General features: G+C 45.1%; 1 protein-coding gene across 1 annotated transcript in view; it reads left to right on the forward strand.

Moving 5' to 3' along the window:
- Positions 1-12,068, forward strand: part of HEATR3 (HEAT repeat containing 3) — a 302,330-nt gene that overhangs the window by 186,222 nt on the left and 104,040 nt on the right. Inside the window, exon 8 of the mRNA XM_085637313.1 lies at positions 5,438-5,528. Coding sequence (XP_085493439.1) covers positions 5,438-5,528 — 91 coding nt within the window. The remainder of the gene's footprint in view (positions 1-5,437; positions 5,529-12,068) is intronic.

A 12,068-nucleotide genomic window follows, 5' to 3' on the forward strand; every position in this document is an offset into this window, starting at 1 on the left:
CACTCAGGCGCTCCTTGCTCGCTATGATAGAGCGCACTATGACACACTTGAGCAAATATTCCAACATCTCCCTGACCAGTTCAAGGAAGGCGCAGAAATGCTCATCAGAGAAGGACAGCTACTAACGAACGCTTCCATCAAATGCGCACTAGATGCTGCAGACACGGCTGCCAGAGCCATCAACACAAGCGTCATGTTGCGACGACATGCCTGGCTACGGATCTCAGGATTCAAGCCTGAGGTACAAAACAATATACTGAACCAGCCCGTCAACCCCGACTATTTATTCGGGCCAGAGGTTGACACCACCCTCGAGGATAAAAAAGGATACGGACACTGCAAAGTCCATGGGCGCACTACAAACTCAGTCCTTTCGGAGCGGCTCCTTTCGTCGCCCCGGAAACAAGGGAGCAGGTAGAGGACAGGGGTCACAACAAACATATAACAAAGGCAATACACAGACCACCTATGATAAAAACACCCGAGGTGGATATCGTGGCTCCAGCACAAAGGGCAGAGGACGCGGCTACGGCAACACCAGGTCCTCCCCCAAGAACAAGCAGTGACGCCCTCTCCCTTCCTCCCGACCACATAACACCTGTCGGGGGAAGGCTACAAAGGTTCCTGTCCACGTGGAATTCCATCACCACGGACAGGTGGGTCAAAGATATTATAAAATACGGTTACTGTCTGGAGTTAACCTCCACTCCACCCACAATACCACCAAGAAGCCGTCCTATGTCCTCAGAGCACTTAACGCTCTTACAGCAAGAAGTGCAAAGTATGCTTCTAAAAGGCGCTATAGAGGTCGTACCCATCCACGAGCAGGGTGCGGGAGTGTACTCCCTCTACTTCTTAATTCCAAAAAAGGACGGGTCGCTCAGACCTATATTGGACCTGAGACCCCTGAACCAGTACATTCTTTCAGAGCACTTTCATATGCTCACTCTACAGCAAGTCCTTCCGCTTCTCAAGCAGGGAGACTTCCTAGCCACACTGGACCTCAAGGATGCGTACTTTCACATACCCATCCACCCCTCACACAAAAAATACCTCAGGTTCACTGTTCAGGGGCAGCACTATCAGTTCAAAGTCCTTCCCTTCGGCGTGACAACAGCGCCCAGGGTTTTCACGAAGTGCCTAGCTACGGTGGCAGCACATCTACGGAGGCAGCATATACACGTCTACCCCTACCTAGACGACTGGCTCGTTCAAGCGAAGTCAGCCCAGCAATGTGCAAGCCACATGTCCCGCACCATTCACCTTCTTCACAGTCTGGGATTCTCACTGAATTATCCAAAGTCCCATCTCCAGCCCGCACACGTACAACAGTACCTAGGTGCGACTATAGACACTCTGGCGGCCACAGCTCAGCCAAATTTAGTGAGGATCAACAGCATACAACTGCTGATCTCCAAATTTAAACCCAATCACTCACTTCCAGCGCGAGTGTTTATGCAGTTGATAGGCATGATGGCCTCCTGCATCTTCATAGTCCCGCACGCGAGATTACATATGCGCCCACTTCAGGAGTGCCTAGCACGTCAGTGGAATCAGGCTCAAGGACAGTTAAAGGACCTAGTGTTGGTGAGCGGTCGGGCATACAACTCTCTGCATTGGTGGAATCCACAAAACCTTTGCAAGGGCCGACCGTTCCAAGAGCCTGTCCCACAAATAGTACTGACAGCGGACGCGTCTCTCCAGGGATGGGGAGCTCATGTACTCCACTACACAGTGCAAGGACTATGGACAACACAACAAAAGAAGTTGCACATCAACCTTCTGGAATTGATGGCAATCTTCCTAGCCATGAAGGCATTCAAAGTACATCTATGCAACAAGGTCGTGTTGATCCGGACGGACAACATGACCGCAATGTACTACATACAGAAACAGGGAGGCACACACTCTCCACAGTTGTCTCATCTGGCTCGGAGCATGTGGAAGTGGGCCATTCAAAGGAACATGTTCCTCATGGCGGAACACCTCCCTGGCAAGGACAACCAGATGGCGGATCTGCTCAGCAGACACAGCCACCAAATGCACGAGTGGGAGTTACACCCATCAGTACTCCAACCGTACTTTCAGCAGTGGGGTCATCCGGAGATAGACCTATTCGCGACAAGCGAAAACGCAAAATGCCCAAGCTTCGCCGCCAGATTCCCACATCCGCAGTCGCAGGGCAATGCGATATGGATGAACTGGTCCGGCAGATTTGCGTACGCTTTTCCCCCAGCGCCATTGATACCGCTAGTGGCCCGCAAACTCCGACAACACTCCCTGACACTCGTCGTAGTTGCTCCCACGTGGGCACGCCAGCCGTGGTACACCACCTTCCTCGAACTTTCCGTGGTGCCGCATCAAAGGCTGCGGATCAAACCCGCGCATTTGACGCAGAACCATGGAGAGGTTCAGCACCCAGATCCGCAACAGCTGAATCTGGCGATCTGGCTCCTGAAGTCCTAGAGTTTGGCTATCTCAACCTGCCACCTGACTGTATGGACATCATCAAGGAGGCCAGGAGACCCACTACCAGAGCTTGCTATGCAGCCAAATGGAAAAGGTTCGTCATTTATTGCGGTAATAATGACATCAACCCGCTGGACGCATCCATCCAAAACATCATCTGTTATCTCTTACACCTATATCGATGCAATCTGGCGTACACCTCTATACGTGTCCATTTGACCGCAATATCAGCCTATCTGCAAACCAGGCAGCACCTCTCTCTATTCAGAGTGCCTGCCATCAAAGCATTCTTGGAAGGGCTCAAACGAGTCATTCCACCTAGTCACCCACCGGCTCCAATGTGGAACCTCAACTTGGTCCTCACATGCCTGATGGGTCCACCCTTTGAACCTCTACACTCATGCGAGATTCAATTCCTTACCTGGAAAGTGGCCTTCCTAGTAGCGATCACTTCCCTCAGAAGAGTTAGTGAACTCCAGGCACTAACCGTTCAAGAGCCATTTATTCAGGTTCACGCCAACAGGGTCGTACTACGTACCAACCCCAAGTTCATGCCCAAGGTAATATCGCAGTTCCACATGAACCAGACTATTGAACTGCCCGTTTTCTTCCAAAACCCACAAACTGTTGCAGAAAGGGCACTACATACACTAGATGTACGGAGGGCCCTCATGTACTACATCGACAGGACTAAACCATTCAGGAAGACAAAACAACTGTTCGTTGCCTTTGCCCCACACCACAAAGGTAACGCCATCTCCAAAGCAGGGATAGCCAGATGGATAGTTAAGTGTATTCAAATCTGTTATCAAAAGGCAAAACGCACATTAACTATTCCACCACGAGCCCACTCAACACGTAAGTTGGGGGCTTCCATGGCCTTCCTAGGAAATATTCCCCTGCATGATATATGCAGAGCAGCCACATGGTCCACTACACACACATTTACAAAACACTATTGCGTAGATGTGCAGTCAAAACAGCAGGCAGCTGTAGGACAGGCTGTTCTCAAAACACTTTTTCAGACCGCTGCAGCTGGCACGGGTAGCCGCCGCTAATAGAGGGCACTGCTATGTATTCTATGCACAGATATGAATTCAGCAGCCCACATGCCTCGAACTGAATATGCTACTTACCAGTATGCATCTGTTCTTGGCATGTAGGGCTGCTGACATTCATATCGCCCTCCCTCCTCCCCGGCGCCTGTCGCAGCTGCAGCTCTCAGAATTACTGCAAGCATGGTCATCACTTTCTGTATCTACTCCATCACTGCCACAATGGCGAAAAACAATCTGAGGATGGAGAGGATGCCCATGCGCACTGTAGTCCAGGGGAGGAGTCACCTATCCAAGGATACTTCGAAGACTCTTCCAGGACAACAACGTGCAAACATCCGGACCCAACACTAGGCGGCGATCTATGCACAGATATGAATGTCAGCAGCCCTACATGCCAAGAACAGATGCATACTGGTAAGTAGCATATTCATTTCCCTCTCTGAGCTGGTCAACTGCCACAATAGAGGAAAATGTAACCGATGAGGGAAACTCTTATGCACCAGACAAGAGTAAGACAAAGATCTACTGGGTATAGAGCTGAGGGGAAAAAGTGGAAAGCGAGACTCCTAGAACTGCAGGAAAGAACAGATTGGTACACAAAGGATGAAGAAAGAGATCCCTGGCTGTCACCTAAGCCCCAGTGTGGAGACGTCCACCTCCATGTGAAACACGTCTTTTTTATGGCCCTCCCAAACCATTAAGAGTAGGGCAATCCCCCAAGTGCCTGTACATTTCCCCTCTTGTGTTTTCTGGCAGCACCTGCTCAATGGCTTGCCCATCTTCCTCTCACAAAACAATTATAGGCTAGAAACAGCAGAAATATCTTGGCTAGTATTATTTAGATGTGTGGAAGCAGCATTTGGTGGTATCCCTAGACTTCCAGGATGTGCTAGATAGCCAACACTTCTTCAAAATGGTAGCACGTGACTAGGGTTAGAAGGGGCAGCATGTAGAGATCAAGGATTGTGCGAACCCCTACATGTGGCTGAGAGGGAGAGAAAAGACAGCAGCGGACACCAGATCTGGCACACTAACACTGTCACCAATGAACAGGCATAACCAGCGATTCTCTGTAGTGGGAGGCAGTAAAGACCTATGCCAGACTAGAGGATAGATCATGGTCCCCAACGCACTCCAGGAACTATTTCAGCAGCCTGACCACCTAGTCCAACACTAATCTTCCCTTCGTTAAGCCTCATTTCCAAGCATGTGGAGAGGCCAGTTTGGTGTCTCAAATGGGTAAGAGGGACCTGGGCCTTCTCAACTTAGTGCATGGGGATCAGATTAAAGATATTTGTCTGAAATGTGAAGCTGTAACATTGGAGCCAAAAAGGTAGATGTTAGATTAGGCTGTGCAGTAAAACGAATAGTGGGGGATAGCTGGATTGTGGGGATTCTGAATAAATCCTGAACTGGCCCTGAACTCCCCATTAATGCATATTTAGATGAAATGAAAATATTAGCTTAAACCTTTTGCTGAACAAGACTGCGGAAATGCTATGATGCAGTATTTTTCTGTACTAGCTAGCAAAATCTGCAATTATCATTAACGCTAGTGAAATATTTTAACCCTGTTATCAGGATGTTGTATGCATGCTAAGTTATTATGTATTGTTATTGTTATATCATTTTAGAAGTTATGTTTATGGAGTAAATTTGCCTGGCAATTTACTTGTTAAGATAATTGGAATTTCCCTGTTCTGCTGAAATGAACTTTAGTTTTGACTCTTGCCCTCTTGACTGAGCTGCCTACTGATGCTTGCACCGACCAGATGCATCAGGGTTGGACAAATTAGTTTCTGTTTTTACGGATTTTTCTTAAATAGCGCTGCTGTGTTTTAGAAGTCTAAGCTTAGAGAACTGTATATGATTTTGTTGGCATGACAATATGGCTATGTTGTGTGTTCTAGCCTAAGAATGAAGAGTTGAAGCAAGCATCTGCCTTGCTGGTGGCACAGAAGACTGCACTGGAAATTCTTGTTAATGTGTGTTCAAGTGAAGGTATGTATGTGTTTTAAGGGGTAGGTTGGATGGTTAAAATCCTGCTTGGTTTCATAATTATGTGAAAATGTGGTCAGTACCTTTATGATACAAGTTAAAAAACACAGTGACCAAAAAACCTACCCCATTGTATTTTCTCCATCACAATTGTTTATTGCTAGTCAGATAATTGTGACTCCAGTTGTGCACCTTTGCTCAACTGTTTCTCTTACATAGCTTTTAAACCATTTTTTCCCTGAAACTGATCAGGCAGTGGCCAGCTCCAGAAACCCATAATGTAATGAGGGCTTGGTTTGCAACATAAGGGATATTATACCCTATTTATTGAAAAATGGTTAAGGATCAAAAAACCGAACAGTGGCCAATAGAACAATGATCCAATTTCCTTCATATTCATAAAGGAGGGAATGCATCCCGCTACTAAACAGAACCGTGCATGCAGACAGACAGTCTTACCAAGGATTTTGGATTTATTTCAATTGTACCCGTATTGTGGGGCACCTGCTACTAATGCAGCATACACTATTGGAAATATTCCCTCCCTTTTGAATATTAAGGAAATTGGATCATTGTTCTATTGGCCACTGTTCGGTTGTTTGATCCTGGACCATTTTTCAATAAATAGGGTATGATATCCCTTATGTTGCAAACCAAGCCCTGATGAAGTTCAGTCAACGAAACGCGTTGGTTGAAGGCCATTTTAAGATTTTGACTTATTTGAATGTTTGGGACTTTTTCTCTGGTGCACCTTCCTTTTCATGAAAATGTAACTTTCTGGAAGTCAGAAGAGCCTAACTGAGGCAGGTTCTGGAAGAGATTGCACAGGATACTAATCTTCTCAAAATTGAGTTTGAGGTGCTGAGCCTTGGTCAGCCGCCGTTTGGTTTAAGTTTGTCCATAATGTAATGAGTGAACATTTTGGTTTTTCTCAGTGAATTCATTGAGCTGTTTTTAAACATTGGGCATTGCCTGCACATACCTGAACTCAGGAACTAATCCACAAAACCATGCTTTCCTGTTTAGTGGGGGTTAGGTTACCAACCCCCTCCTTAGAGCCTGAATAGGATTAGTCTGCCTGCTTTGCCTATAGCTGGTTCTGATGAATTAAACATTGTGACCAGTTCAACCTAGGCTGCATTGGTCTCCCTGCTTCAGATGCAGCCTACATACTGACGGTAGATGCACTTATCCTTCATTGGGAGAAGACTAACTTTTGAACTAAGCAGAACTTTTTTTGGCTTGATTTTCTTGATTTAGCCACAAACATAGGATACCTTAGTCCACCTCCAGCCACTGGCCATAGGAAAATTTAGAAAATCTTTTGCATATTAGAAAATCTTTTGCATAGTGTTTAAATGCTTTAAAACCTTTAGGGGTTGCTTCTTGGCCTATAAAGGAGCTATACCTTCTAGATTTGGATGTACACCAATTTTTAACTGCTGCTTTTATTTTAAATAAGTCCTACTCCACCGAGTGAACAGTGGCTCGACATTAGTTTCATTGAATGTTACTTAGTGTTTCTTGCGGTTGAGTAATCATGCGCCTAGACACCTTAGGGTATTAGCTGCGCACAAAAAATCCCATAAATAAATGATCCTAGAATAAGCCAATAGTGATATTCACAAGAGCGAAATGCAAAAGCTTGATTATCAAATGAAATTACAATATTTTATTTATGTAATTTTTCTATAGCACCACTGTTGATGCACTTAGTGTAGCAAAATTACAGAGATGGGTCTTGCCTTACATTAAACACTGGAGGAACAATAAGCGGTTTAAAATTAGTGTGCAATGATAACTTTCAATTGGGTGGGTTGAGGGAGTGAGGGGGAAGGAGGCGCCGGGAAGGGGAGGTTGTAGGTAGGAGAAAAGAGGAGCAGAGAGGAGAGCGTGGGGCAATTAGTGATGAGGTGAGCGGCAGCACAAAAGGTAATCAGAACAGCGGAGGAGGTGATATTTCTAATAGTCTTAAAATTACGCATAAACCCTGTTAGGAGCCATGTGGTGAAGCCTGTAAGTGTGTTGAGCTAAAGGAGAGGGACAAAACGACCTTAAAAGTACTATGCATGCTCCATTTTACTATGCACAAACTTTTTCCCAAACCCCACAGAGCTATGTAACAGTTGGGGTTGCAATAAATATTCATAAGACTCTCACAGCGCCTGTTCTCCATGCCGTTGAACTGGCGGTATATAGCCCTTGGCAGTGCCCAGAACACTGGGGGTGTAGGGCTTGCGACTATGCCTTGCGTCCCTCTGAACCACTTACGCACAGCACTGGGTCATGCTTATTGAACTCACGGAGTGGCACCAAGCCCTGTACCAGTCCACGTGCCACTGAATCAATTGGGCATTCCCACCTCTGTCTCAAAGCTGTTTCAGTCGTAAACCATGCTTTGGAACAGATGTTCCAGGGTGCAAGCCATGGGTAGGATTCTACAGGTAAACCCAATAGGTGAAGAATTAAGGTGGTTTATCTCTAGTGGTGAATAATCTCATTCCCCTCTAAACGCACCCAACATTCACACATGGAACCCATCCCCCCCCCCCCCCCCCCCCCGATGTTTTTTTTTTTTTTTTCTATGTTCAGCCTTTAGCTTTTCTCTCCATCTTCTACTGTTTTGTTACAAATAAATAGCTCTCATCTCAAAGCATCCTGAAGAGTCAGAATGGTAATCTAGTCTGTGCAGATTTGACATTCCTTTGTAATACTCCAAACACACGATTCACGTGAGGAATTTAAGCTGGAGTTGTAAAAAAAACCTCTTGCCTATATCAGTTCTCCCCTGTTTATTTTTGGTAGATTTCCTTTAAGGACATCGATGTTTCTCCTTCGAAAATGACAAGCTATTACAACCTGCTCTCCTGTGAAAGTAAATGAAGCTTCAAGGAAGGAAATCCTTTTATAGATGTTTGTTATTGGGGCCCATATAAAATGTGTGCCCACTTAAAATTTTAAGTGTTCTTTGGGCCAGGTGATTAGGTTATGTTCTTCCATTTTTGTATTAATGTTCCAAATCTTGCTTTGGTTGCCATTATAATATAATGTGTGGTTCTGTTGAGCATCTAAGTAAGTGGGCGCAGAGTTGGAAATTAAGAGCAATAGAAAAGAGTGTTTTTTACTGGTGGGTGTATGCTATGGAGGAGCATCTTGGGGTAGATTCTGAATGGGAATAGAGCCTGTAGTGCATTTAGCAACTCCTCCTGAAACTTGTATTTGGTAGTGTTCTGTCATACTCTGATCAGAGTATAATGCTTTCTAGCTGGGGATCAAAGCTATCCAATGATTTATTCCAGGGTTGTATACAAGTCAGAAAGTCTCTGTCTACAAATCTCCATAGAGCTATACAGCATCTTCTCTCTTGTTTTTGGTTGAAACAGACTGATTGAATTGAGCTTTCTTCCAAACATTATCTGGTTTCATTATGTTTTTTGTCTTACCTATATGTGATTAGGGCTCCCGGTTTTATGGTATTTATTTTTTGGCCATTTCCATCTGTATTTATCCATATTTATTTTGTGTTTTGCATATAAATGAAGTTACAAAACTGTACATTTCCATTTCTATTTAACTGATAGACGCGCACTCATACTTTGATGCCTGTCATATTTCAGCTATTTGAGATGCCAAATATTACACACCAATACATCCACTAGTAAAAGCTAGCATTATACCGTAAATGTATGTTGATATATGCAGTTATTTAAAGAAACTTCATCCTGATTTTCAATATCCCATGCTGTCCATCTGCTCAGCTGCTGGCCTATAATTCATGAGACAGGACGGAGAGTCACTTAAAAGAAGCACCATTTTCTGTATTTATCCACTTTTCAAAAATAAATGCAGACATAAAACTCGTGTTTTCTATAAATATTTATCTGTAAAAATCTGTAAAAATGGAAAACAGGGAGCCTTATTTGTGATGGATGCATTTGATTCTTCTAATTTCCTACCTTTTGATGGTGTGAAGACTCAGAGTTCTTCAGCTAATGTGCTTTGACAGTACTGTTATTTTTGTTAAATTTGCATTAGTGATGCTAGCTCTATAGCTTACTCTACTAAAGCTATGGCACTTAAAGTAGAGGTGGGGTCTGACACTGGGTATTAAGTGCTGCACAGCTGTATTCTTTGGACGTTAATTTGTGAATGTAAGTGACAACTGAATCATCAAAACTATGACGTAACCTGTTGAATATTAGATAATATTGTGTTTGAGGCATGTGTGGCTGTAGATACATATGATTTAGCATAAGTCCTCTATCTAGTGTTGGGCTCGGAAGTGTGCAAGTTGTTTTTCTTCAAAGAAGTCTTTCAAGTCACAAGGTATAGTGACTCCTCCTCTTGCTTGCAATGCGCATGGTCCTCGATTCCATTGTTAGACTGTTTTTTCCGCTGTCTGGCTCAGAAGTGTGCTCCATCTCGGCATTGTCATTTTCAGGCCTTAACATTGTTATTGACTTCACTCAGTTATTTCGAAGTCTACATCAACTATCCATTGACACGTCTCAGGTTGACCGAAGCCCGGAGGACCTTAGTCCTTTGGTGCAACTCTCCATTTCTCGGCGATTCGTCCTCGCGATGTCCATCTGGTGATGGGAACTATGCCCTTTCGTTTCTGCCCACGATGTCATGCTAAGTTTCTACAAACCGACCAACATCAGGTGTGTAACTTGTGCCTTTCTACGGAACATCAGGAATCCACTGGCAAGGCTTGCCAGTCATTTCGATCCAAAAAGACGCTCTGCAACCGACTGGCTCGAAGCATGGAGATGCCCAACGCAGTTTCAAAGCTACTCCGGACCTCTCTGCCTTCACAGATTTCCACCAAGAGGCCCACGCCCAGGTGTCAACAGCAGACGATAGCACCTTTTTGCATGAAGACAGCTCTAGATCCAAGCTAGAGATCCTGGACCTTCCACCCAGACAATCGGAGTACTGTGCCCCTTCCACCAATGCCTCAGCAAAGTATCCCAAAGGGTTGTCCATCCACTTCTGATCAACCAAAATCTTTACACGGGTGACCACTGCCCTTGGGCCATGGTCGGCACTGAGCAGCTGAATCAAATATGCCTAGCCCCAAAAGATCAGCAAAAGATTCATGGTCATCAGCTATTGGACTCGAGTCAGGACTCTTAGAGGGTCTTGTTTCCGAAGTAGTTTTTGGCGATCTCAACTGTGTCCAAAACTGCTTCAGAATCAAAGTCCTGCACCTTCACTAAACAAAGACTCAACTCTGAAACTGTGGAATCTGCATCAGCGGCTACAGGAAGTGCTGGATTCCAGACAGAAACATCTAGTTATACACCCGGACTCTGGTTTGCATTCTGAGTAGGCCTCCTCATACAGCAGAAAAGCCAGCCAAGAGACAATTAACTTTTGAAGATGATTTGGAGATACCCATTCAAACAAAGCTCAAAAAGAAAGCAGACAATGCTACCAATCCACCGCCCACCACCAGTGGCACCATGGGCACACTCACCACAGCTTTCGCCTCCTGCAGAGGCACCGGATTCTCCACAGGGTTCCATTCACTCTTTTCAGGGATATGGGGATGGAGATCAATTCTCCATTCCACCTCAAGATGACCTGTGGAACACGCATGATATAGAAACGCATGCAGATACAGACCCAGGCCTATATCCTGCAAAGCCTTCCCCTCCAGACAATACCACTACCGATCATGACATTATAGGTAGGGCGGCCAATTATTGTACGGTTCAGATCTACACCGAACCACTGGAGGGTGATTTCTTATTTTAAACAGTTTCCTCCAACCAAAGATATGCACAATACTTGCCAATACTCAAAAGCATGTTGTGGCATTTTTAAAGAACCGGTCAAAGCACTGGCCATCACACCAAATGTCGCTAAATTACAAAGCGTCCCCTACCAACCCAACATACATAAAGGGCCAACTAATACCTGACTCGTAAGTGGTGGCAACCGCAGGGAAAAAGGCAAATTCAGACATCCGGTGAGGTACCCCCACCAGATAAAGAAGCTAAAAAAATTAACGCTGCAGAAAAAGGGGTGACTGCTCAATCTGCCAAGTACTGGAGAATTGCCAACTCCTTTGGTCTCCTCTCCCGTTACGACCGGGCACATTGTAATGAAATGGAGGGGCTCCTCCAACGTCTCCCAGACCAAAATAAAAAGCGGGCATATGAGATTGCTTCAGAGGGCAAACTGATTGCATATACCTCTATTTTCTTCAGATGCAACCTTTCCTGGGATCCATCCTCAACGTACACACAGGGATGGCTTGCCCAAATGCTGCAAGGATTCAGTCCTTCCAGACACTTATTCCACAGTTTAAGCCTCATCAGCAGATAAGTCCTGTGCTTCCTAGTCATCATTCATAGCCATAGTCCCTAATGCCAAACTCAAAATGCGCCCATTGCAACAATGTTTACCGCATCAATGGACTCAAGTGGACGGTCAGCTGGAAGATCTAGTGTTGATCAGCCGTCAAGCTTTCCACTCTCTACCGTGGTGGAATACCAACAATCTTCTAAAAGGACGGCCTTTCGTAGAGCCAGT

Source organism: Triturus cristatus, chromosome 12 (assembly GCF_964204655.1).
Source record: "Triturus cristatus chromosome 12, aTriCri1.1, whole genome shotgun sequence".
In the NCBI taxonomy this organism is placed as follows: Eukaryota; Metazoa; Chordata; class Amphibia; order Caudata; family Salamandridae; genus Triturus; species Triturus cristatus.